The 27,472-nt window shown below is 46.9% G+C and overlaps 2 protein-coding genes across 4 annotated transcripts in view; one reads left to right on the top strand and one right to left on the bottom strand.

Annotated features, from left to right (window-relative positions):
- The window catches only part of l(1)G0289 (plexin domain containing lethal (1) G0289), a 73,839-nt gene extending 62,173 nt beyond the window's left edge, over positions 1-11,666 (top strand). For both annotated transcript variants that reach the window (XM_089546502.1, XM_089546501.1), the window contains exon 14: positions 3,121-11,666. In XM_089546502.1, coding sequence (XP_089402628.1) covers positions 3,121-3,189 — 69 coding nt within the window. In that variant the 3' untranslated portion in view covers positions 3,190-11,666. The remainder of the gene's footprint in view (positions 1-3,120) is intronic.
- Positions 11,667-18,586: 6,920 nt separating this feature from the next.
- Positions 18,587-27,472, bottom strand: part of LOC149345197 (growth hormone-regulated TBC protein 1-A-like) — a 33,709-nt gene continuing 24,823 nt past the window's right edge. Inside the window, exons 8-9 of one of the 2 annotated variants that reach the window (XM_089546500.1) lie at positions 22,104-22,289; positions 18,587-20,155 (exon numbers count right to left, since the gene is read on the bottom strand). In XM_089546500.1, the coding sequence (XP_089402626.1) occupies positions 20,060-20,155; positions 22,104-22,289 (282 nt within the window). In that variant the 3' untranslated portion in view covers positions 18,587-20,059. Of the gene's footprint in view, positions 20,189-22,103; positions 22,290-27,472 lie in introns of both variants that reach the window. The other variant, XM_089546499.1, reaches the window with a different exon arrangement.

Genomic DNA, 27,472 nt, shown 5'->3' with positions numbered 1-27,472 from the left:
CGAGCATTCGCGCTTCACAGTAATGCTCGCATGCACTGCAGATGGCAGAAAGCTGCCCCCATATATAATGTTCAAGCGGAAGACACTGCCGAAAGAAGGTTTCCCGTGGGACGTTATCGTTCGCATGAACGAAAAGGGGCTATATGGATGAGGCCCTCATGGTCAACTGGATTAACACCGTCTGGAATCGACGACCCGGCGCACTCCTGCGGTGTCCGAGCATGCTCGTGTTGGATGCCTTTCGCGGGCACTTGACCGCCGGTGTGAAGCAGGCGCTCCGCGACGGGAGGACGGAGCTCGTTGTCATTCCGGGGGGCATCACTTCAACACTTCAGCCACTGGATGCTGTGCTGAATAAGCCCTTCAAAGACCGCGAGCGTGAACTCTACAATCAGTGGATGGCGGGCAACAACCCTCCCACCGGCCGGCTGCGCAGGCTGCCTCTCACCACTGTGGCCACCTGGGTGGCTCAGGCTTGGCGCTCGCTGCCCGACGATATGGTGGTGCGGGCATTCAAGAAATGTTGCATTAGCAACTCGTTGGACGGTACCGAGGACGACATGCTGTGGGACGCAGCCAGCTTGAAGCAGTCGTCCTCGGACGAGAGCTCAGACAGCTCGGACGAATGAGGAGGCAACGAGTCTGGTGGCACTAGTGAATAAAACGAAGTTTTGTGCCTCATAATTTTTATGTTGACTTTTTTGCTTCAAGGTAAGGGGGTCGGCCTATATTCCGCATTATACGGTAGTTGAAGATGTAAAAAACATTCCTTATGTACAAAACAGCACACAGGTATCCCATGTGTTGATGGCCGAGGAAACAGTCCAATCCACCTCAACACTGTTGAAGAATTTGGACACCTTGCTAAGCAGTAGTAGTAGTTGTTTTTTATTTTGCATTGAATATGGAAGGAAAAAGAATTTTTGCTACCCCGGCATCTGCTATCGCTGCTGGAAGCACCTGGGCTAAGCCAGCAATGTCATTCACAGCCACGGGCACAAGAAGAAGGAGAAAGGTACTTGCAAGATGCGATTCTGTGCCGAAAGGAGGACCCGTGTCGCTGGCAGCGAGAGCAAGGTGCAAAAGCTTGCCCTTGGCTGGCTAAACTTGCTATACCTGCTCCTGCCAGTCACGAGCGCGTAATAGTGTGAGCGCCTGTGCTCAGTTTCCGGTGCTGCTGTTACCAGCAGGAGAGCATGCCTACTTCCTGGACATGTTGAGTAGCTCACTTTCCTCCGTGGCAACGTTGAGTAAGTCAACTTGTAACCATCCATTCATTTGAACAGCTGTACTGGACTGTTCTTTTTTCTGGAAACTGTGTGAAGAAGGTACACTAGTGAAAAAGCAATAAATTTGCTTTTTCCTGGTCATATTTTGCAGAACATTTCATCTGTAATGTAACTTGGCAGTATTTGAAGAATGTTCGAAAAACATTCAATTCGATTCGCACTCCATTTTAATATTCGGATTTGTTTTGCACCCAGAATTTTGCTGTTCACACAGCTGTACTGTCTTTCATTTTAAAACGGTCATAATACATTCGATACATCTTGAGCCACACGTACCAATTACACTTTACTTAAAAATTGCGAACATTCCAGTAGCCATTAGGAATGCTCTGCAGCAGGACATTGTCAGTGTGCGTGGCCCTTGTTACAATTGTAGCAATGAGACTTCTGGTTGGAAGCTGTCTTTTGACCAGCACTTTTCAAACTTATCCTGAGGGAAGTCATGCCACGCACAACAAGGCATAGATTTCAGATTACGAGTAATGTGACTACTGAATAGATCTAAGATATCTGCCAATTTCTGTGCAGTTTGCTCAGCTTTTTGCTCTGACAAACTGCACATTTTATGAGCCTTCTCAGATAGAAACCTGGTTTAACCCAATGCATGCGAAACCTCCTTTGGGTGCTGAAATCAGCTGAAACATAGCCCTATGTATGTGTTGTGCATTACACAGGGTGATGTGTGCAGTGTATGCATTTAAGGACATTGGTGGTCTTTACCGTTCTCAATGTGAGCTTCAACTTGTATTCTTGCTTAGGTGAGCTTTGCAGGCAGGTGCAAAAGTGGGTGAAAATATGGCATTGAAGCCCCATAATGCATCTCTTCATTAGAAATCTGTTAAATATGAAGCGCTTCATGCATTTCTCGGTTGAGACAAAAATTCACTGAAGCTGCAAACCACAGTGACTGCACCCAGTGGTACTCGCAAATCGTGTGCAGCACACTCAAAGCTGGTTAATGCCTGTGGCTTTGCATATGCCGGAGGGAAGCCTGGCAGGTAATGTGCGTGCAGTGTAGAGACCCGACGTAAGCAGATCTCGGTGTTGTGCATGTGTCTCATCGGTTGCAAGTTTGACTCCAGCGGTGCGGAAAGTGCGTGTCAATGCCTGTCCGTATTTTTTCTTGTTGTAGTAGTATTCAACAGTCTAGAAAGAGAACAGCAGTTCGCAATTGGTGGCAAGGTGCTGGAAGTAGTAAGAGAATATGTCTACTTGGGGCAGGTAGTGGCCGCTGATCCGGATCATGAGAGGGAAATAACTAGCATTGGGTGGAGCGCATATGGCAGGTTATCTCAGATCACGAATGGCACTTTGCCAATATCCCTCAAGAGAAAAGTATACAACAGCTGTATCTCACCGGTACTGACCTATGGGGCAGAAACGTGAAGGCTAACAAAGAGGGTTTAGCTTAAGTTAAGGACAACGCAGCGAGCTATGGAAAGAAACAACGCAACGAGCTATGGAAAGAAAAATGATAGGTCTAACGTTAAGAGATCGGAAGCGGGCGGAGTGGGTGAGAGAACAAACGCGGGTTAATGACATCCTAGTTGGAATCAAGAGGAAGAAGTGGGCTTGGGCAGGGCATGTAATGCGAAGGCAAGAACGGAGTGGATTCCAAGTGAAGGCAAGCATAGCAGGGGGCGGCAGAAAATTAGGTGGGCAGATAAGATTAAGAAGTTTACGGGAATACGGTGGCCGCAACTGGCGAAGGACAGGGTTAATTGGAGGGACATGGGAGAGGCATTTGCCCTGCAGTGGGAGTAGTCAGGCTGATGATGATGATGAAATCTGGATGGTCTGTCGTCAATGGCCTTTCACCCTTCCCTTGCAGTACCGTCCCAGCCAATGGCGGCTGCACGGCGAGGCCCGCTACACGGCTGCCACCTCTGTCCACATCTGAGCCGGCCTCTCCGCCAGTCAACAGGAGGAGGGGCCCTGGGGGCTGCAAGCACTTCCATGCTTTTCTTCTCTGCTTGTCTTTGTGCTGGTACCAGTCGGTGGAGAGGTTGATTGCTAAGCAGCAAAGGCTTGCATTGCCAGAGTCATGGCCTCCATCTGCAGCTTAGTGCTGCTGCAGTGGGCCTCTGTTGGGTGCCAGGGGGGTGTACAATAGCGCCAGTTGGCTTCGCCAAGTGGAGGTGGCTCGTAGCTTCCGTTCAGCTGTCGTGCTCTGGATGACTGCCTAAAACACCTCTGCAATGGGGTATCGGCAGACATGTGGTGCACCGAGGACTGCCCCCATTGTGACATTCTCACTTGACAGGCAGCGCTAAAGTGGCACAACATTAGGGAAGCAGCCATCAGTTCATTCACAGTTTCTCATGAAGCTGGTTCTCGAGCATCCTGACGTGGTCGGGAGTCTATATTTAAGCTGGGGACTCTCAATTCACCTCGAGGGCATCAAGCACTGCCCGTACGTTCGGTCAGGTATGGGGAGTTTGGTCAGTCCTCATTGTGTTTCAGACAGAGTCCAAGTTGGTAACTGCCAAGCTGTTCTGCTAGAGTTAGACAGCCGCAACCGTACAGTGGTCAGTGGGAAGTTTGGCAGTTTAGAGACACCGGCACGGTAAGCTGTCTGGCCAAGCAGTCTGTTGTGGTTTGCCATGCATGGGATGCCATTCTTCTCCACCTTGGTGTTGTATCATGCTGGGCTCTGCTGCTCTTCGTGCCTTCGGTGCTTGTAGTTCATGTCCTCGGGCCCCTGCCCACATGTTCTGCAGTTGTCGCTGTCTTTCCACTTCTCTTCTTCTCATTGCACTTGAGGCAACAGCTGTCAGTGGTACACAGCGAGCAGCACAAGATCCAACCTCACTCGTGGTAGGATGGAGTTGAAGAGGTGTCACATATCGTAAGGTAGCCACAGGCATTGCCGATTCTTCATCACTTGAAAGAGACAGGCACCGGACAATGCAAAAAAGTATGCAGCAAGCAGCACAAGATCATACTCACAGCTCACTCGTGGTAGGTAAGAGTTCAAGTGTCACATATCATAGTGGAAGAAGTCTTGCTGACTTCATCACTTGCAGGTGACAGGCAGCACAGCATAATATCAAACCACGAGTCTTGCTCACCCTTCATCACTTGTAGGTGGCAGACAGCAATGTGACAAAAAGCTGTCAGCAAGCAGCACACTAAAAGATCAAACCTTGAGTCTAACTGATTTTCATCTGTTGCAAGTGGCATCCAACACAGCATGAGGTCAAACCTTGAGACTTGCTGATTTTTAATTACTTGCAAGTGACAGGCAGCAAACAATGTGACAAAAGGCTATGTAGCAAGCAGCACACAGCATAAGATTGAACCACTAGTGTTGCCAGCTTTTCATAATTGCAGATGGCAGACGGCAAACAATGTAACGAAAAGCTGTCAGCTAGCAGCACACCTAAAGATCAAACTGAGTCTCGCTGATTTTCGTCACTTGCAAGTGACAGGCAGCAAACAATGTGACAAAAGGCTATGTAGCAAGCAGCACACAGCATAAGATTGAACCACTAGTGTTGCCAGCTTTTCATAATTGCAGATGGCAGACGGCAAACAATGTAACGAAAAGCTGTCAGCTAGCAGCACACCTAAAGATCAAACTGAGTCTCGCTGATTTTCGTCACTTGCAAGTGACAGGCAGCAAACAATGTGACAAAAGCTATGTAGCAAGCAACACACAGTATAAGATCAAACCAAAAGCCTTGCTGACTCATCACCACTTGCAAGTGACAGGCAGCGCAGTACAGTCGACGACCGAAAATTCGGACGCCTGATTTTTAGGACATGCTTGATTATTCGGACTTTTTCGCGGCACCGCGACATGACCCATAGAGCCAATGTGTAAGAGCGTTTGAAATTTCGGACGCACCGCAACTGACCACTCGATTTTTCAGACCTCGTTCGCACTCGCCGCCAGTACCCAAGCCGCCATATAATGTGTACAGTGGAACCTCATTAATTCAGACTGCAGGAGATATCGAAAACTTGATCAAACAAAACGAAATTCAAGCTTAAAGGGAGCCTCTTGCGACGCTGAAATTCTGCGCGAGTCGGCACATTGCGCTCGCGTGTTTTAGAATTCGTACTGTCCTTGAATGTTTTCCGCCGCACGAACTTGAACCGTAGTCTGAGTTCACGGAACTCATCTGTGCCGAGTCTTTAGTCCCGAACACGGAACGCGAATACGATCGCGGAGCGCTTGATCGCGGAGGCTACGCGCACGCCGTGGCCTCGACGCTTCGGGCGCGCCGCCGGATCTTATCGCGGCCGCGATCTGCTCCGGCGCTGCGCCGTTCGCGGAGGCCACGCGCACGCACCGGAGCTTCCAAGTGCCGTCTATGGATGGCGCCGTGATCATTATCATCAACATTTTTCTCAGTCGCGATTTTCCGCTGTTCACATCGGCATCAGTATCGCCAGCTCCAGCCTTTCGTGGCGTGTTAGCATGCGTGTTAGCGCGTTCGCCATGATAGTGGCTTTCGCGTGCTGCCGCCGAGCTTCACAGTTTTAGCGCGTTGGCAAGCACCTTAAGCTACACGGCTGGGAGTTAGCTCTCGAACGCGGTCGGTAAGCGTGCGGCGGGCGGGAAATTCGACGTGGCCGAGAAGTGCGTCCGATGATGGTGCAACCAAAAGAGAAACACAAGCTGCAAAAAGCGCGCTTTCCGAGTCAAGCCGTGCGAGTTTCCTGAACTGGAAGAAGAGCTGCTCCTCTATGTGATGGAATTTCGGAACAACGGCTACGCGTTGACAGCGGACATGCTGCGCGGCTTCTTTTGGCATGAGCGTGCACCAGAGCGCAGCACCAGAGCGCAGCACCAGCTCAGGAGTCTAAATACTTCGCGAGTGACGATTGAACGTAGAATAAATGTCGCTCATTCCCTGGTTGGTGTGTTTTTACTTAAAAAAACATTTTTTTTTCGCATATCGCTTGTATGGGCCGCACCCCGAAAATTGGCCCTCGAATCTGGAAAAAAAAAAGTGCGGCCCTTATACGCGTTTATACGGTATTTCGCGCGGCGAAATATAGTCATGAGGAGCTTTAGAATGTGTGCAATACAATTGGTCGCTTTCTCCGGCATAGTGGTAATAAGTTCGTGATTTTTTCGGTGAAATTTGATTTTCCGGACTGCCCGATTTTTCGGTCGTTTTCGCGGTCCCTAGAGAGTCCGAAAAATCGGTCGTCGACTGTATAAGATCAAACCAAAAGTCTTGCTGACTCTTCATAACTTGCAAGTGACAGGCAGCATACTATGGAGCAAAAAGCTACGTAGCAAGTAGCACATGATCAAACCAGGAGACTCTTCATCACTTGCAAGTGGCAGGCAGCATACAATGGAGCAATAAGCTATGTAGCAAGCTTCACATGATCAATCCAAGAGCCTTGCTGACTCTTCATCAGTTGCAAGTAGCAGGCAGCATACATTGCAGCAAAGAACTATGCAGCAAGCTTCACATGATCAATCCAAGAGCCTTGCTGACTCTTCATCGCTTGTGACAGGCAGCATACATTGCAGCAAAAAAAAAAACTATGTAGCTAGCAGCACTCGGTCGAACCAAGACTTTTGCTGACTTCATCACTTGCATATGATGGGGAGCAAACAATTCATCAAAAAGTTATGCAGCAAGCAGCATGAGATTAGACTCTTAGCTCACTTATGGTAGGACAGAGTTTCAAGTGTCGTCTATCGTTAGGGAGCTACAAGACTGGCTGACTCTTCATCACTTGCAAATTACAGGCAGCAGATAGTGCAGCAAAATCAAAAGCGCTCAGGCTCTTGCATGTTGCGTGAACTGGTGAAAAAAGGTGATGCCAAATTTCTGCTAGTAGTTTCAAATTGATCTGAGCTGTTTTTCACATGCTTGCTGTTGTGGTATTTTGCATGTGCCACTGGAACGGCCATACACTGAGAACACCAGTCGTTATTTTTGCTGGAGTTTGTTGTCCTAGCTGTGGCGTGAACCCACTCCGGGTTTAACCTCTGCCTGATCTTTCTTCGGGCCCCGAGAGTCTGCAGGTCACCCTGTGTGCTACAGGTTCTGGCAGTGCTTGCTCTGCTTTGCCCTGTGCTGGTGTTGCCAATGCTGCCACTCTCTTGCAGCATTGGTTGAGGATCTAACGGAGGACAATCTTTCTTCTAATCTCTCTGTACACCCGATCTCACACAACTAAGTGCCTTCACTCACTGAAACACAAAGAGGGCACCACCCGTGGCAAGGAGTGTCACTTGTAGGCGGTTGAGGTTGTCGCTGGCTACTTGCATTGCGTTATCATCAACTGCTCCGTCGTAGTGGAACTTGAGACGAATCTCGGATAGACATCAGCGCTGTGCTTGGCGGAGTTCGGAGGGGCTCTTGCTGGGCTCATGTAAGCACCTAGAAACACTGCTATGCTATCAGCATTTCTACCTGCTTATACAAGTAGTGGCATGCTCTTTTGTAATGAATGGTTTCAGTTCGGTGCAGTGAAGATGTATGAGAAGGCTGCCTCTGTCGCACCCAATTGCTCTGCCCTCGCTTCTCTTGGAATCTTGCCCGTGGCTTTGGTCTGCCTTGTGGCTGTGTTGTACAACATGCCATGCCTTTCAGTGGATTGGAGGATCCCCTCTTATTTAATGACCATCTTGTCCTTGCTTTGACTGGCATGCCTGCAGAGCTGCAGCAGCAATCTTTACTTACACTTGCACTTTCCACCTTGTGTTACATTCCCAGCAGTCACAGTTCTAGTAAAGCCTAGGAGCTTGCTTAAAGGGTATGTCATTTTTTTTTTTTTTAATCTTTATGATTTGCTAGCAGTTCAGTTGGCAAAGATATTGCTCTCTTTACATGTGGCAGTTGTCCTAGCGTTTGAGGTGGAATGAGCTCTTTTTTTGTTGTTGTTGTCCTGCTTATTCAGCTTCTTTTACATGTCAGCTTTTTATTGACATTTATGGCGCTAGCCATTTTTATCGTCCTGAAATGTGGAAAAAGAAGTCCGTTTCACGTTGTTTTTTGGATGTTACTTTGCGATAGCTGCGCCTGCTGCCTTTAGTATGACTACTTTTTATAATGTTGTGTTCTGAGTTTCAACGAAGACTTTACTGTGCATGTTTAATTAGTGTGTACATAAGACAGTATATGTAGTTATAATATCATAGTTTATGATTGTGCTTGCAGATGACCCCTTGTTGCCCCTTCCCACCCACATTGCACTTGTGATGCTCTGCGTCGTCTGAACATGGGTCTCTTTTTTTTAAAGCTTAGAACAAAATAAGAGGTTTGGGCTGGTGTGGAGACGATAGTTGAATGGCCTTGAACATAGAGAGACTGGAAGAAAAGAAATGCGCATCAAGAATTGGCCCAGTAAGGCATGTTGACGGGCTAGTTGGTTTTGCATGAAACTTGGTGCCTGTCCGTTGTCTCCTCGTCTCTTTTTGTGTCCTTGTGAAATTATTTGCGCCTAAGTGGTGTTTTATAAGTTTCAAGAATTGGTCCAATGCAGATTTCTTCTTGAAATGTATGCTTTTTTGTGCTGGTGCTCCAGGTCAACATGCATTGTGGATGTGACTTGTGCTTGTTTTTATGCTTAGACGGGCAAGATGGTCATTCCAGTGTGTTTCATACGGCAGTGCTACGGTAGTTCAAAAAGACAAGTCTGAACGAGTGAGCCACTCATTCACCACTTGGTTTCCCACAGTGAAATTGTCAGGAAAGCGTGCATGAATTCGCACGTTACCTAAACATGAAGCTGCGTTTCAAACATGAAGCTGTGTCTCATTCTTTGTTCGAGTACACATTGACTTCAGTTTTGTTTGCACTACAATTTAGTTTAAAAGAGTAAAAGTGTTAGGGAGCTCCACCACAATGGAGCGCACAATGCAGTGGGAAAAAGGAGCCTCAGGGTGGTAAGTGCCGTGCCTCACCTGACGAACTGCACTTGAGATGCGCTGGATCTGTCTTTGTCTGCCGTTGTTTGTTCTAGGAGTATCGGTTGTGTGGTTTGAATGCTGTGTGACAACACTGTTTCCAAGTCCGTGGGAAATGTCTGTAGGATTGTGAAGGGATGGACAGTCACCTTAGGTCCACTGAGCAGTTGCAGTTCGCACTGATAGAACACCAAGTTTGGCCTTCCCTGTACATTCACAAACGGAACGGCAAAAACTGTGAACGACTCTAGTCGTTTATAATATGTCAGTGTAGGCACAGAGCAGTTGCAGTGGCAACAGTGTTGAGGGAGAGTTTTCAGCTGCACAAATTGGAGGTCCGAGAGCCACGGCTTTCGCAGCCTGGATCTGTGCAGCAGCCTTCCTTGTCCCACGGCCAAGTGGCGAAAAGGGAGGCTCGTTTGGAAACTTTTGCGGCTTGTGTTTTCCCCGAGCACACATGCATGGCACATTTTATTGTTTACTTATTATGGAATAGTGCAGATCATATTCTCTGTGCCCACACTGTGGGCAAGAGAAGCTGTAGATGCTAGTTTGTGATGTGCTTTGTTTACTCACTGGTTGACGAGAGCCATCCGATGCTGTTCCTGTGTCAAGCATCTCAGCTCCTCGCCTTGGAAGGATACGAATTCTTGGCCGAAGATGGCGGTCAGCCGCTGCAGTTGCTGCCGTATGCCGATTTTGACTGCAAATGTGCAGTCATTGCAAGGGTTGTGTGTAGGTTGTAGACACGTTTTTTTTTTACATCTTGCAGTACATGAATGTACAGTCTGTGCCAGAAGTAACCAAGCTATGGGGTTTGCTTCCCAGTGGGCACTGAAACTCTCTTGGACGTCCTGTGGACATTTAGGAGTGGACGTTTAGGACGTCCAGGAGAATACCAGTGACCATTGGGTTCTCAGCCATACGGCGGAGTCCTTAGGGACGGCACCCCAAAGGCCAAAAGGTCTCAAAAGGTCAGGATAGTGGTTCTCTTTATATTAAACACACTGAAAGCTTAAGTTACTTTCGGCACAGACAGTGCATACCGAGGCACATAAGCATTCCTCCTAGTTTCTTTATGTAGCTGCCTCCACCCAGGCAATGTTCTCGGTTCTGAATTGCATATTTTTAGGGTGGCCAGCGCTGGGTTTGCAGTTCCGTTTTGTACAGTGTGACCGAGGAGTCTTTGCAGCACGTGCTGGGCCAGAGAGCAGTGCGGGCAGTTTGTTTGCGCAGAGCATGGTGCATGCGTGGCAGCTCTGTGTAGACTTGCTGCGACACAGGTGCTGTGCAGGAGGAGGACCGAGAGATGCTTGTTGCAAGAAGTCATGGCTGCATTTGTGCAGGTTGTATAGGACAGCGTTGAAGAGTGCGGGATCTGTAGCAGTTGTAGAATCTCATTGACATTTTCTCCTCCTTATTCTGTCTAGAGCGTTTTGCCAGATGCCTTTTCAAGCTCTGTAAAGAAAGAATTTCGCATTACACATCTGGGCCTGCCGAGTATACCTCTGTACTTTGGCGCTTTTGGCAGGTTTTTGTTTTTTTGCTGTGGCTGTGCATAATGTGAGATTTGTTACTAGCGGAAGAGCCATGCCTTTTTGCAGTAGAACATTTTTACTATTTGGTTTATTACTAGCACTGAGCCACATGCAAGCACAGGACCCTTTTTTTTCTGCCAGATTTTTGTATCTGCTGCCGTCACGTGCGAACGGTGTGTCTTGCACAGCACAGTTTTTGGTCACAAGGGATGAAGCAGAACCTTCCATGACGGAACACTCGCCATAGTGAAAAATTGGGATGAAGCAGAATCTTCCATGACGGAACACTCGCCATGGTGAAAAATTGGGATGAAGCAGAACCTTCCATGACCGAACACTCGCCATGGTGGAGAATTCCACAGATAGTGAACCATCATCTGGCGAGAGAAGAGCTGGAACCAGGTGGAGGAAAAAAATACCTTTCATTCTACACCTGTAGCACTTGCCATGGAAGTTTTGCTTTGTCCCTGGACAGAGCCACACCTGAGTGCCTGGTATGTGTGTGCAGCTGTGGCCTTTGTCAACAGTTCAGGTGGCCATTGCAGTGTCTTTGCAAGCAGCAACACATGCCTATTAGTATTGCTAACTATCAGCTACAAGACAATGTCCATCCGCAAGTTGTGTAGCAGGTTGTCGACGTGGTTAGAAAAAATTTCTTGTTGAGAGGCAACAAGTGGTCTGGCTCTGATGCTTTCAATATAAGGTGTACCTGTGGCCCTTCCTCCTTTGTAAGAAGTGTTGAAACTACAAAAAAAAAAGGCTTTTATTTTGTACGTATACATATATATATATATATAAATAAATATATATAGATGTCATTTTTTAAAAGCGTGTTCTTTACAGTTACAGATTTTATGCAAAACTTGGTGCACCGTGTGCTTGAGCCTCTCTCCCGTCTTTTTTGTAACTTGTGCAGCACCGTTTCTCGGTGTGAATAAAATGAAATGTCTTATCCTTGCCTTGTTCATGGTGAAAGTTTGATTCCACAGCTTCATGCCTCATGTTTGTCTTTTCAATTATTTGGTGGTGAAGATGGTGGGATTCGTTCGAAGTGTGGCGCAGAATGGCAGCACAGTTTATGCCTGCCGTGGAATGAAGCACATCATCTTGCTCACTTTGGTAATACTCCGCAATTCGCAAATGACCATTGCAACACTTGCCGCCAAAAGGACTAAGTAGCACAAGATCATTTTCAGGAACTGGTTATAAGAATTAAGCCACAAGTCCTCATTATTGTGCTCTACAATGAAGGGACACTGAATACACCTTTGAAAACGGAGGGTTTGCAGTTTCAAACTACAAATTTGTCAACAGGAACGCACGTGTCATTCTCGAGTTGGGAGTGAGTCGCTGTGTGCGCAATAGCTCACTACTTGCAGCTGTTAACAAGTATGAGGAAGCAAGATGCTGACCTCATAAGCATCGTCCCTGATGAATTGTTGCATATTCTAAACCCTTTTTACTTAAATGTAAGTAGCATGGCTCATGCGAATTTGGGGGACATTAAGGGTACGACTTAACAGGTCCAGTCAGCGATTCCTCCTGCCTGTGCGAGCACAGACATGTTTCTTCTTTCACAATCGCACCGTGTCTCAGTGGTTACAGCGCTCGGCTGCTGGCCCGAAAGACGCGGGTTCAAACCCAGCCGTCGCGGCAAAATTTCGATGGAGGCAAAATTCAAGAGGCCCATGTACTGTGCGATGTCAGTGCATGTTAAAGAACCCCAGGTGGTCGAAATTTCCAGAGCCCTCCTCTACGGCGTCACTCATGGGCTTTGGGACAATAAACCCCAATAAACCTAAACCAATCTTTCACAGTCGCAGTTGTTTTGTGAATGACCACGACATACATATAGGCCTCTTTCGAAAAGCCGGATGAACATGCCTGCGTGGCTTAGGGGTAGCATGTCTGACTCTCTGGTTCGATTCCCGACTTATTACCCCAATTTTCTAAAGAGCACATTTCATTTACTTTATATACTTACATGTACTAATGATGTTTGAGTCATGGCGGCCTTTTAATCACCAGGTTTGTTTTAATGACTTTTCAAATCCGCCGCTTCTCGCGACGTAGTTGCCTTTCGACCAGTCCAGATTTTTCGCTGGTGCTGCCACCATCGACATGAGATTTTTCTGCAGAACGGGGATTTTCCGCTGTCGCAGATAAACCGGCGAAGTGTTCTCTTTGAAAACACAAATTTACATGGCCTTATTTCTACACAAGTGCATGCCACAGGCAGCGTACCGCGCGATGGCCTTGTCAGTGGCCATCTTAAATACAGGTGAGAGATGGGTTCTAACTCGTGGAAAGAAGTCTCACAACCAGGCAAGAAGTCCTGTAGCAGTGTTGAATGGACGCGGTGGCTGCTGCAAGAGCCACTGTCACACTTGCTAACATTGAAAGAGAACAAAGTTGTCGACGAATTTAAAAAGTGGGAGTAAAAAAAAAGTTGTGCCAGTGAAGATACCTGGATCATATGGTCAACAATAAGGGTTGAGCCGAACAGCAGCTAGAGTAGCTCGGGCCTGCTTGGCAAGAAAAAATTAACCCCCAATTCACTTTGTTAAACTTGATGCGATGTAAGTGTGCTAGTACAAGTGTGCTACCTGCCATTCAGCAAAGGTATTACAGCAAATGCAAGGGGCACCTATGTTTCCATCTGCACTTTTCCACCCACAGCCATTGCCCGTCATCCTCTCTTGCCTCTCCATTTTGGCACCTGCCAACCATGGCAGGTGGAGGCAGACAAGACCATTTTTTCACTCGCGAGGCATCTGGCACACACCAGTGAACACTGCGAGAGGCAGATAATTTTCATGCTGGCTGGATCCCTGCTGCCACTGGTCGCTATGTCACAGGTGCAGCACCTCTGTGCACAGGCGCAACGATAAATCAAGTTTTCTTGAAAGAATACGGCAACTACAGAATCAACCAAAGCAGTAACAGGTGACAAATCTGTCTGGAAGCTGGGAGGCTTTTGGCCTGTTCCTGTGGTCTGTCCTTGCTGGCTGTGGGCTCGATGAATGGGGAGGCCAGGCTTTTGCCTCTGCAGCTGCGTTTCACTGCGGCCCCCCAAATGTGCAGGCAGTTTCAGAGCTGCTTGAATGAGGCACCTGTGTGCGGCTGGAGAGCGATATTTCACACACACGGCAGAACAGAGCTGCCTAAATGAGCCAGTGCGCACTTGATCTTCTCACTGCATTGTACAGTCTGTAACAGCATGGTTTATGCAGCGTTTAATTCCAAAGCAAAGCACTAGCTGCTCTCCATCGTGTCGTGCAAGCTGTCTCAAAAAATTTCCAACACAGCTTTTCCATAGCTCCTACCGCATGTTGAGGTATCGCTATGTTTTTTAAGTTTTTAGCTTGAGATATGGCACAAACCGCACGCATAAAGTGGGAAATTACTTGAAGGTGCAAAAGATGTTCGTGCAGAGCTGGTGCCAAATCCAAAAGCAACAAATGGCAACAGACATGGCAGAAGCCAGCAGTCACCGAAACCAAGGAGCATAGCGAAATTTTTAAAACATCCTCTGTGCTCATTGGCTTCAGTGACTGTTGTCTTCCGTCATGTATAACGAGTGCCTCTTTGCATTCCCTTGTCTGCTAAATGCGAACAGAGAGCACCGAGCACATCTTAGCTAATACCATTCCAGACGTCAAACGCAGTAGAATGACATGCACTCCCCATTCATTGCATAAGCAACAAAAGCAGAACGATGACCAAGTCAACCATAGCTATTGCACTGGGCATCACAAGCCTAGTCACATCAAAGTGCTTCAGTCCAAGGACCCAAGCAGCAGTTCTCAATCTTTTCACCCTCGGGAGGAACCCCAGCAGCTTTGGAAAACTGCCGAGGAATACCCGCTTCCTAATTCTCATTCTTTGTGAATGACGTGAGCGAAAAGCAGCATAGGAAAGGCCCCTCAAGAAATGCCCAAATTCAATTAATGATGAACCGCTGTGTGGTGAAACTGTCTGCTGCAAGAAATCGCAGTGCAATTAGGTTCTAAAGAAACGTGGAATTTGAAGCCTGCGTGCATTCAGGCCTCGAAATGAAAAAAGTATGCGGAACCCAGTTTGACAGCCCCTTCCCTGCAAGTCTGAGAAAGCCTCAAATTAAGCTTCTTTCTTTTTCTGGAGGGCCTCTGTGACATTCTTCAAGCCAAGTTTCTACGTTCCAGCAGGTTGTTTTGTGCTGCACCGATATAAGTTCTAAACTAATTGCAGAAACCGGGGTAGAGAAACGAGAGAGTTATTCAGTTATACCGTAAAATACCAAGCATCCCCCCATGCTCAAATAAGCCCCCACCCCCTTTTCTTTTTGGGCGGAAAAACAGCACGAAGGGACAGAACGACACGAGTGCTGAGCTTGTCCGTGTGGTTTCCTTCATCTTTGTCTTCCGTCCCTTCGCACTGTTTTTCCACTCAAAATGAACGTATACCAACTCGCCCAACTTTCCATTCTACCCCCTTTTTCTCGAGAATTTGAATATTCCTAAAATACTAAGCAAATGTTCATGCAATTACATCCAGTATCCAGGAGACGTTCAAAAACACGGTAACGCCACATCAAACACCCACTGTCGGAATCCTTGTGATGCTCATCGCGGAGGTAGGGGAGGTGTGTGAACGCGGCAGTGATATCGTTCAGATGATACGCAGTTTCCAAAGGAATCCAACAAAGGGATCCCACAGAAGCTGTCGCGGCAAGACATCCTGAAGTTCGTGTCCGCAGCGTGGGCAGCAGTACTGGAAGGTGTGATACGGGAATTCTTCCGAGGGCTGCAGCATTTACACTTGCCTGGACGGCAGTGAGGACGGAGCACTTCATCAACGCCTAGCAGGAATGGGATCGCCATCCGTGCCCAAGGATCACGGCGCCCTTACCAACAAGTTTTGTTCAGAGTCGCAAGAGTTGTCCGATGGATTCAGTGACGAAGATTAGCCGTGTTTTAATCACCCGGTTTTTCATATCTTCCAATGCACTGTTCATTTTTCCTCTCGCATTTGCCTTGTTCAAGCAATACCATGCCCACCTGGCCACCGTCTTGAATTTAATGATCAGTCGTCGGACCAAGTACGGGTCCATTCCACCATGTCTCCATTCTGGATTTTCACGCCTGGACCTAGCAAGTGCCCATCCTCTAATATTTCACGATTACCAAAAAATTTAGGTGGTTGCTTGCTCGGTATTTTATGGTAGAATCCAAAATACAAGCAAACAAAGACATCTTATTCCAGAGACGCTTACTTGCTGAATTAATGTGCTCAGCGGCTAAGTTGGGCACTTCCAATCAGAACATCTGACAATAACATAAAGGATGCTTGCATACCATAGCGGCCTGTCCATGACAACCTGCAGCTGCATCTCTTGATGGCATCATTTCCATGGTTACAACATCCACGTGGATTGCAAGCCAACCGCACGTACACGCCAACGTGCTCAGCATTTTTAATGTAAATGAGCTTCCCTAATAACCGGGAATATTTTGACCACAAGCTCACGCAACGCCGTAGTAATCAAAGGTGAGTGGACAGCCTGGTGGAGGGAGCATATTTGGTGTACTGCCCATTCAAAGGAGCATGTCATGCTGTGCCGCACTCAGAACATATAAACAACCCCTTCAGGTGCTAACTGTTACGCAGTGGGGAAGGGGGGGGGGGGGGGGGGCTATCGGCAGGGCTATCAGTTTGACGTCATGCAGCAAGGTGTATATAATTGTGCTTGTGTATCAATAAACCTTCAGTTGAAAGTAAGCGCTCGTGTTGTCCAAGTCTCTTCTCTGTCCGTGTTTTTTTGCGCTTGTACGTGTCTGCTATGAACCAACTAGCCCAAAGGTCTGTGCTCCAGGGGGGGGGGGGGGGGGGCTTTTTTTTTTCGAAAAAGTTAGTGCAACACAAAAAAACAACCACAAGAAAGAAAGACAGGACGACGTGAAAGAAAGATGGGAGCGCGTCGTCCTGTCTTTCTTTCTTGTGATTGTTTTTTTTTGTGTTGCACTAACTTTTTTCAGAAACTATGCACCAACTCGCCCAGTAACAAGTTTTACTTGAGGGGGGGCTTTGTTCAAATACGCCAAGAGCCCACAAAGTCCCACCTTCTCTAATGATTAGTTATGCAATTTCTGCGAGGTCCTCATAAATCCACATTGCAATTCAAAACTGCTTTCAAAGTGTTAGTTATACCTTTTCTGACCGATTCATGTCATACCAATTATGTAAACAAACCATTATATTATAGGCACTTCAAGGTACTAGTACTAGCAAAACAAGCAGATGAAATCACACTCACTGGAGTCATATCAGAGCTACCGAAAAGTATGAATGTGTCCATTTCAAAACAATTTTCCTGCATTCATTTTGCATGCCTGGCTTTGTTTTTACACGATTTCTCAGGTCTTGGCACGATTCACAGTGCCCGCATCAGAGGACACCGTGCCTTGTATATGCGGATTTTGATAATGTTTAGGTCGCGTCCACAATGCATGCAGAGTGCATAGCAATGTGTCAGCGATCACCACAATTCAGGTCTAGCAGATGCTAGCAAACTGAGAGCTGAAAAATTCCTCCGTGTTCATGCAGGAGGCAAAACAAAAATATATATCTAATAACTTCCAACTTAGCTGCACCTGCATTGGGACATGAACTTCACCCCCGCACATTAAAATAAAACTGCATGTGCTATGCCGTGTCCTCTGCCAAAAATACTACTGTAGGCCACCCGTGTCCACGCAAAATGCCCACTTCTGGATATGCACCCAATGTGCACCCATGCATAACTGAACATTACGTGCTTTAAGAAACAGCATCAGCCAAGCTGACAGGTGGAGGAATTGTTTTGTGATGAGAGGGATGAACGAGTTGCAAAACGATTTTCAGCGGACATAGCTAATTTTAGCCGATGCACACAGGTGCTCAGAGCTCAAGGCTGTGAATGTGGCTAATGTACAATTACTGAAAAGCTTCTGTTGCAAAGATGTTACAAAACAAACAACTTAACAACAAATACAGTTTGCACAGGACAGGGTTAACTGGAGAGACGCGAGAGAGGCCTGCAGTGTCGTAGTCAGGCTGATGATGATGACGATGACAGTGAGCCCCGTTAGGGCAATCTTGCGCAGGTCGAATTTTCGGATATGATGAACGTGAGAACATTTGGTTGGTTTCCCACTGACTCAATGCAAAAAAAAAAAAAATACTTAAGATGAATTGTTTCGCACGTCTTTCAGTTAAGACAAACTTTCACACTGACTGCAAACCACGGCAACTGCGCAATGCGTATCGCGGGAGTCCACACAGCATTCTGAAAGCAAGCAAGAGAAAAATAAATAAAAGAATGCTTCCCAACAAGAAAGCGATGGAGTGGGGAATCTTTCCAGCAGGAAGCTTGCTTGCAAGTGTTGAGACAGTTGTGCCAGATCTCAGTTTCCGGGGAACAAAAAGGTGCATAGGAGTACAGAGCTTGGACAAAGTAAAAAAAAAATAAGTTTTGAACTGATATGGCATCACAAAACACGTTTTCACTGCGGACTGAAACATGCATGGTGCAAGGGATTTATACATGATAACAGCCATATTGTGGGAGGAGCAAGATAATGGGAGAAAGCAAAGATCATGTGATCTGAGAGCCAGCACAGCACGGTTAGCCCACTGTGCACCTTTGCAGTGCTGAGAGCCAAAGGAAAACGAAAAAAGAAAAACAGATTGGACAGAGAGAGAGAGAGAAGAAAGAAATGACAAAAAAATTAGTCCACAATGCTGTTTTCAAGTAGAATGACACGAGTTTGCATCATGCCCTCACTGCAGCTCACCCAATGGAAGCGCACAAAATGCCTGCTTTCCGAATACCTTCACAAACAAAACCATCATAATTTCCTCGCTACAAGGCCATTTTATTCATCGTTTTCATGTAACATACAGGTATTTGGACGGAGCTAGCATGCTCACGTTTCCTTTTCGAGGGCACTTGTGATAGGAGAAAAGAATTTTTCGTGGTTCCTTCAAGATCGTCTCAAAGGGAATCACTGCACTTCAGTAGAGTGACACACGTAACAAAAGTGCGCACAGTAAGCATTTTTTTACATTTTGCAAACAAGAAAAGAGACAAAACTGTGCGCTCTTAAAGCTATCTCACAGTAAAACAAGCATTGGCAAGTTTGTAACGGAGGTCTTTGGCCACAGCTTCCAGCAGGCACAGCGGCTGCTGCCTTTGGACAAGGGACAGAGGAGGAAGCAACGCAACAAAGTTTAAAGGGGGGCACAGCTTTGAAACGCCAAAAAATGGCCAAAAAACTGATTTGTTGATCATTTTTGCGTCTGCTTGTATGCTGCGTTTTTATGCTGTCCTGAAGTTTTACTGCTGAAATAGACCAGGAAGTACTCTAAAAAACTTGTTACGCGAATCACAGCAACTGTGCATTGCAGGGAAGCACTCAAACAATCGGTGTTTGTCTTTGTCACGGTTTTCTGCTGCCCAGATACTTACCTTGCGGCGCACATTTCTTTGCAACTATTTCATCTATTTCGACCCCGTCTGTTTTGTTGCACCCCTAGGGTCATAGTGCAGGTCAAGATGTTCTTTGTCTCTCAAATTTTCAAATTTCAAACTTGTTGCGTGAACTTTTCATCTGACTCTAGTCATGTCAATGGACATTGCACCTCAACAAACTCAGAACCAAAATTTTTGCTTTGCAAAAAAAATTAATTTTAAGAGTGTCTTCACCTGTAGCATGCCAGTAGAAACACAATGAATGCTAAAGCAGCCTCTTGCCACATTTTCTTGACTCTGCAGCCTTTTCACAACATTGAGAGGAAAAATATACCGGGTGTTTCAACGAACACTTTCAAAAAATTTTCACAGATAAGCTATTCATAGATAAGCAAATTTTTTAATTTAAGTGTTCGCTCAAACACCCGGTGTATATAAGAAAACAACTTTCTTTAGATATAACAGTGAGATTTTGTAAGCATAGTCACAGAAATATTTTCTGATATCCTTAAAATATTTCATGTAAATTCATCAAGAAATGAGAAAATTTTTGCTGAAAGCCCCCCTTAAACAGGATGGGAAAGCACAGAGCAGTCCACGAGGTCGGCAAGCAGAGACAAACTAAGCTCAGCAGAACAGCAGCTGCCTTGTGTCCAAAGGTGGCAGTTAGGCCTGGTGCAGTAAAACTGAACGAGAAGTGTTTCACAGTTGTCCCAAAAGAGGCAACCCTGAGCCAGTCAGGACTGCCAAGGAAGCACTCCAGTCATCATGGCACTTGGGAAACTAGGCCACCGTTGCTTGGCGCTCGTAAGTGTGTGTTTTCCCCCGTTGCTACGCCTTGCCCCTGGGCCGGAAGTCACCTCTGCGCGGCGGCCACCACCTGGGCTCGACACGTCTGCCGCAGCTGCTCAATGTGCACCCTCTTGAGGGACTTGGGCTCCCGGAAGATGGCCTGCATGTGGGCCCACAGGGGAGCCACAGCACTCTGTGAACACCAATGTGGGAGTAAGAAAGGGAGGAAGGTGCACTCCCTTTTAAAAAAGAACTGTCTGGCAACCACTCTGCACAGTGCTACACACACTGATCAGGTCAGCGAAAGAGGACATGGAGAGATGTTCCTCTGCCTGTCACCACCAGTCAGACCACGAAGGGTTCCTCGTAATTATTGCAAAGCTCAATGCCCCTTTGTTTTTTGTTTTGTTTTTTTGCCGCATGCACACCTGCTCAGCATTCATCAATAATTTTCCTCTGAAACGCAGCAGTCAAAGCTGTGCCCAGATATCTTCGTGCCAGGCTAGAAATTGAGATTTCAGGGCAATGGCAGCACACTGACAGACTTCGCTGAGGGTTCTGTTTACAAGCTCCACAGGGGGCTTCCAAGTCAGCTCAGTAAATGTTATCAGGGGCAGAGACAGGAAACAGAAGAATGAGAAAGACTGCTTGCAAAGGTACCAGCCCACTTGTATATCGAACCTGACGGCCACCCGGGGTTGCGTTCATTCCATCCGATGTTCATAGTAAGTGGACTTCCAAAATTACAGCCAAAAATTCAAAGTCCTACTAAAGTGTCATAGCTTTCTTAAATAGTAGTATGTTATGTGTGTCTACTTCTTCAAAGCAGATCCTGTCGCAGTGTTTTTCAAGCTCTCCACCATTGTCTTATTCTCCTTACCGAGTTCCTTGCTGCAACAATTTACTTTAGAGATGCGATAAAACTAATCATGGCTGAAATTGGTGGCAAGTCGGCTAGCTTAATCAGATTTCTGGCGGTCAGAGAGTGCTGGTACTTCACGTAAGATGGCTTAGTCAGAATACGGCTCTCTACGATGTGGCATCTGCACGAACGAAGTCATCCCAGGTGACATCAGGCTGTCTGTGCATCAATGGCGTGCAGCCCAAATCCACATGTGTCTGATGATCATGCAGTTTTTCAACAGTGTCATCTGTCGTAACAGCGCCCTTGCCACAACAAAGGCTGTGCTGCGCACATCCACACACACAATGCATCAGCTGCACTGCCTGCTATACCTGTGCACGGCCTGCACGTGGTAGCAGCACAAAAGTGGAGAGCCGACTGGGCAGGCGACAAACACCATGTGACTAGCGAGGCATTCATGCTTCTCAAACAGCTGCCATTAGTTGGCCCACAACTGTGCACAGTAGCTCCGCTTTCAACGCTGCCCCTGTCTCGTGCATCTGCTTCCCACTCGGATGCTTTTGCCCAGCCAGCACACGCTTGGCTGCCTGTTATCTAGTTTCAGTGCCGCCTTTCTATTGCTGTTTTTGGTCATCATGTTCTTTCCAGGAGGTACTGCGGAGCGAGAGAGATGCTCTTAGGTCTGTTTTTCTACTGCGGGGTTCACAGCATCTCCTCGTTCCCTATAACCGAGTGCAGTGGCCACAGCTAATTGCTGTATCTGAGAAAAATTGCCATTGCCCTCATGCATATTTTGACAGTTGCCCCGCCCTCATTTGTAGTAAGCGAGCATTCGTTATATCTGTGGTCGTTATAAGTGGGCTCAACTGTAGATTAACAGAATAAAATATGTAAGTAAATGAATTAGTGATTCAAATCACTGCACCTAGTGTTCATGAGGGGCATTCACAAGAATCCCTGCCAAGTGAGTTAATTGAAGGACCAGTTTCTTTCTGCCTGCTCAGACAACCCATGAGCCCCAGCTTAGCAAAACTGAGGACAAACACAGCAGCAATTATTCACACCCTGCACCAAAATCTGCACTGGCTGTTAGACACAACACAAGGCCAGAATGGGGTGCCTCGCTGCTTTTACAGCTCCTCCCAGTAAGGGAGGGCCGGCAGCAAGGGAAGACGCTCAGCACAAACAGCACGGAAGGTACAAAGGAGAGTCACCACACGGCAGCTCTGCCTCGTGCACTGACCCGGAGGAAAGAGTGGCAGTCAGTGGCGTGGTTCCCGGAGGCAGCCTTGCGGAAGGCGGTCATCACCTCGCCCAGGTTGCCGGCCGCCAGGATCTCCGCCTGGCTGTGGGACACCAGGGTCAGGGCAACCCGGAAGAGCACCTTGGAGCCCTCCAGGAAGAGGCAGTCCCACACACGCAGCACCGTCTGCACAGACACACAGCAACTTTCAATCCACGTGCTGCCTGTAGGCGCAATTCCAACCCACCCCTCCGAAATACAACTTCTGAGGCATACAACAGCAAAACTACACTGCTGAAAAACTGCAAATGGCAAGAACAGAGCAACGCATCGTCACAGTCATGGTGCCGTGAAATCGGCGCTTCCCAAATAATTTCTTTCCTGCATCAAAGTCCAGCAGTGATATGCTTAAAATTATGGGGCACTTAAACTCCGCCTTACGAGTATGACACGGCATTGTCAGCCCGAATAAAGAGTTCCGTTTCGAAGACATCCTCGTTGTTTTCCTGTTCCCCGGACTGCAGTCACCACTACTCGTATTTTTACGGCTGGAACTCGATCTACACGTTCCAAGCACTCTTAGAAACTTAGAATTATTGCCCTGTGCGGCCGATTTCCCTAATTTAAATCTGATTAACGTCTGGCTCCCGCCTTTTTTTTATTAATTCCCCGCAGACGGTGGGAGGAGTTGACCAACCTTTCAACCAGTCCCGTGGCGGCTTGCCGCTGTGCCATCGGCAGAGTGATACATAGTGATCGGCGAAAGCAAAGAGTCCACGCGTATTTTTATTCCCGTGGGCCTAATTTGCAACTTTGTAGTCTCTGACTAGATCTATTTATTCACGGAATTATAAAAAAAGAAACAAATAAAAGGGAAAGCAAAGTCGCCACGCGACTGCCTGAAAGGCACTCCATGCATTGGTCGACTCCTCCCACCGTATGCGAGGAAATAAAAAAAATGGCGGGAGCTGGACCTTACTCCGATTTAATTAGGGAAATCAGCCACACAGGGCAATAAATCGAGGTTTCTAAGAATGCTGGGAACGACGTGTAGATGGAGTTCCCATGGCAAAAAGAGAAGTTCAGATTCCTCTTCAGTGCACCTTTAATCGTTATTTGCTACTTTTTCTTTCTCAATTTGTGTCTCTTCTAATTACACACTCTAAATAGCACACATCAGTCGGCATATCAGCCCATGTGATACACCACAAGACACACAAGTTCTCCCTTTAACTGGGTCGAACAAATGTGCCTCAATGGCCCAGGGGTAACGTATCACAACTCAAGGGCCATGGGTTCAATTCCCAACTAACTACCCCAATTTCCTTATCAGGCAAATTAACTTGCTTTACACCTTATGTGTCATGATGCCATTTCAGTCACGCTACGAGCTCGTATTCACCATTTAACGTCAGTTTTAATCATTTTCATTCCACAGCTACATGTGTGATGTCACAACCCCTCTTGACCAATCCTGAGTTAGTGTGACAGTGCGCATAGCTCTGAGTACTCACTCTTAATGCTGTTGTGTTAAAACGTTTACCTACACACGGGTATACAGATGCAAAAAATGCCTGCACCTTCTGAAATTTCTCTGCCTAAAGTTTGTCCCAGTCTAGGAACAAACTAGTCGCTTTTACAGCGGTTATGGCAGCACTGAGATGGATAATACTTTAACAATGTCAGGCTAGTTAGTTCCTTTAGTTAGTTTCTGTCTTGTAAAACCACTGCGCTAAGCAATGCAGGGCTCATGCTGCTTCTCAGCTCAAAAAGCAAGGGTTTTCAAGGACTTTCAAGGCCTCGCCATGTTATTTTCAAGGAATAACAAACGCAGTGAGTTAGTTACCAAAGCAACATTTTCTGCACATCAAAAATGTAGCAGAATGCAGCAATGCAGAAATGCAGAAAAGCAGCAGAAGCTTCTAACAATGAAAACACACAACCTAAGTTATTTCTGGCCTCACCTTTCCTTAAAGCTCAGCTTCCTTTCGTTCAAGCTGGACACTGACAATGTCACCTGCCTTTTATTTATTTATTTATTTATTTACATTTCTGCAGCGCCATGAAGGCATAATTGCAGCATGTGCCAACTTTTTGTACAGGATAGGAAAGGCAGAGGATGTCCACAGGGCATTCACACCAGTCAACTGGTCGGGAAAGGGCAAGAGGAGGAAAAGCAGGAAAACAACATGCGTGTACATCACAGTTCCGACAACAGTGCTCGGAACTTTGCCTCGGACTGGCATTCAACAATACTATGAGGCAGCTTATTCCATTCATTTATGGCGCACGGAAAGAGTGTTTGAACACGTTAGTATGGCATTTCATTTCACGTATGTCTTCGTTAAGTCTTCTTCAGACTGTTTATGTTACCCACCTCACATCATTGGTAACTTCTGCTTTGTCAGCTGTTCCCAGCTTTTTTTTTTTCTTTCCACTACCTTCAATTCTTCTCCAAGTTAACACTTTTTCTGCATCTGCTGCTTTGCACCTTCTGCCTCCAAGTTCATTTTAACTTCCAAAAAGTGTGTTAATGCTGCCTTGCAGAAGCCACGGAGGCCCGTAAATCTTTCGCGATCTGCAGATTAAGATTGCCACTAGCTTTCTCCAAAGCATCACACACACAAACCACTACGATATGTGAGAAATTTCAAGTTCCCTTCCGCAACTTACTGATTCACAGTGACTTCCCACTCCATGGCTCCTTAACTATGGCTGAAAGTGAGTCATCGTCGTCATCATCATCAGCCTGACTACACCCACTGCAGGGCAAAGGCCTCTCCCATGTCTCTCCAACTAACCCTGTCCTTCGCCAATTGCGACCACCGTATCCCCGCAAACTTTCTGCCGCCCCCTGCTATTTTTGCCTTCTCTTGGAATCCCCTCCGTTACCCCTAAGGAGCAGCGGTTATCTCGCCTTTGCATTACATGCCCTGCCCAAGCCCTAATTTCTTCCTCTTGATTTCGACTACGATGTCATTAACCCACGTTTGTTCCGTCACCCACTCCACCCGCTTCCGATCTCTTAACGTTACACCCATACCATTTTCCTTGCCATACCTCGCTGCGTTGTCCTTAACTGAAGCTGAACCCTCTTTGTTAGCCTCCATGTATAGTAATTAAATAACTCTACAGTATAGTAATTAAATAACTCTACAGAGTACTTTCTTTTGATAAACTTCAAGAATTCGTAATCATACGCCAAGCAGAGATGGATTAAGCCAGAATTACAAGGGAGCAGCCACGGCTACCTGAAGAGCCGCGCCATGTTTGCTGCTTTCAGCATGGTTTGGGACGTCACTGGATAACCATGGGCATTTGTTCACGTTACTACTGATCAGACTTTGCCACATGGAGTAGCTATGCTTCTTGACCAGATCAATTTGGATAGCAGTTGAAGCAGATGAGGGAGCAGCAGCAGCAATGGTGACAAAATGTACATTCCCTACAAAATGTTGAAAGAAATGTTTCCTCAGCAGTCTCATAAACAGCACTCAATTATTCTCAGGAAGAGGTATCTCAATACATATGTGCACGTGCATTCACTCCTAGAGTTTAAGTAGTGGTGGATTCAATATGTGCCAATTAATTCCTTGTTTGAAAACGAATTAAATTACAGCACAAATTATCTTCCTAAAAATGTACAAATGCAATTAAATTAATTAAAAATTACTATGTGCAATACATAATGGCACTGCATAACAATTACTTCCAAGCGTAATTCAAATTACTTCTGAGTTACTTTTTGGTTTTCATTAATAAAAAAACAACTAAGTAAGCAGAGTAAAGGAAACCATAGACCTCTTTCGACACACACATTCTTCGGTCTTTCTGCCCAGACAACTACACCAGCCATTGCATAGACAAGGCAGCGCCAACAAACCAAGTGAAGCAGATGCATGGCCAAACACTCTTAAAAGAGAGGGGACACATAAGCTCCGCCTTGAGGGCATATTGGGGCAGAAGATCATTCTCTATTTTATGCATTCACAGATCCCTGGGAGTCCTTATTTACCCCCTCCTGGCACAGTGGTTAAGAGATGCGCCACTGCCCTGGGATGGCAGGTGCTTGTAGCGGTGTGCTTTGTGTGGCCCAGGTTGCTCTTCCCGAGCGACCACTTCATTAATTTAATGGTCACCTACCACAGTGGGCAGTTTGCTCACTGTTCATTGGGCAGGTTGTGATGGCACTGCAAGGTCGCGTGACCTAGGTTGCCAACCTGCCTCCTGGGTTGCTCTCTTAGCGCCACCTGCCATGTTGCACACACAGTGATACCCGGCTTTACCTAGCAGAGTGAAGCTATCGCTTCAAAACCAAGCATCGAACTCAACACCTTGCTACCCGGAGCTGTCTCAGCCGTTTGAAGTATCAAACGCATTGCCTTAGTGGTCCCAAGAATTGGCAGCATGCGTTCCTGCTATGCGCATTTCCACTGGTTCCCCATCAGGCCCCATGGTGACAAGATTAACTGGGCACCACTAGGCCCTTAGCTGACGCAACCTTCCTAGGTGCACATCTGGCTAGTTTTTAACTGCGATGTGTGCCACCAGCCCTTTCGCACCACATGCACAGCCTAGCATCCTGCTACTTGGGGGATGCTTGTGAAATGTACACTCTGGTGAGCTTTTCACCAATCAGGTCTCTCGCTAATACCACTTGTGTGCTAGCCTCTCGCAAAACTGCACGCCATTGCCATTTAGGGGGAAGGAAGCTGCTTTTCCCCATCTTTTTTCTCTCAACAGCAACGCTGTGATAGTCCCTTGTCACAGCTGCCGCTCGTCGACCGGCTGCCTGGCACAAGCCATTGAGGCACAGGGCCCACTTTATGCTTCCCTGTGGCCGAAAAGCGCGCGTGGGACAAAAATTTATTCATTAAGTCGGTCAGACCGTGCGTGGTGCACGTGTGTCAGTCATCGAGAAGGAACTCAGGGAGTTGAGGGTTTAAAACAAAGCATTTTCTTTACAGTAGGGAGAAACACAAAAAGGTAAAAACGAACACGAGAAGCAGCAGAATCACAACTATACAAAGCATGAAATGTGAAAAGCAAGAGATGGACAATACAAAAGTAAAGTCATCTAACTAGCGGAAGATGAATAGAGGCATACAGTACATTACAGGCAGAAATAGACAATGTTGCACTAGGCAAGAAAAGGAGAATTCCGGCGGACAATCCACAAACAGGTTCCGAGGCAGCGACTCCAGTTCGGATGGCTGTCGATGTGTTGATGTCTCCAAGGCTGCGGGCCTTGTGCGATGGAACGCGTGCCTCAGCGACGATAATTCGGCGCTCCACGCCCACAGACACACCACCCAACCTCTTTCGCTGCCTGCTTCATCCCAACTGTCCGCAGCTCACCGCAACTCTGA

The sequence above is a fragment of the Amblyomma mixtum genome, chromosome 5, assembly GCF_055824585.1.
Source record: "Amblyomma mixtum isolate Tamu chromosome 5, ASM5582458v1, whole genome shotgun sequence".
NCBI classification, from domain to species: domain Eukaryota; kingdom Metazoa; phylum Arthropoda; class Arachnida; order Ixodida; family Ixodidae; genus Amblyomma; species Amblyomma mixtum.
Note: the sequence above shows the minus strand (reverse complement) of the source record. Positions and strands in the feature narration are given on the sequence as shown.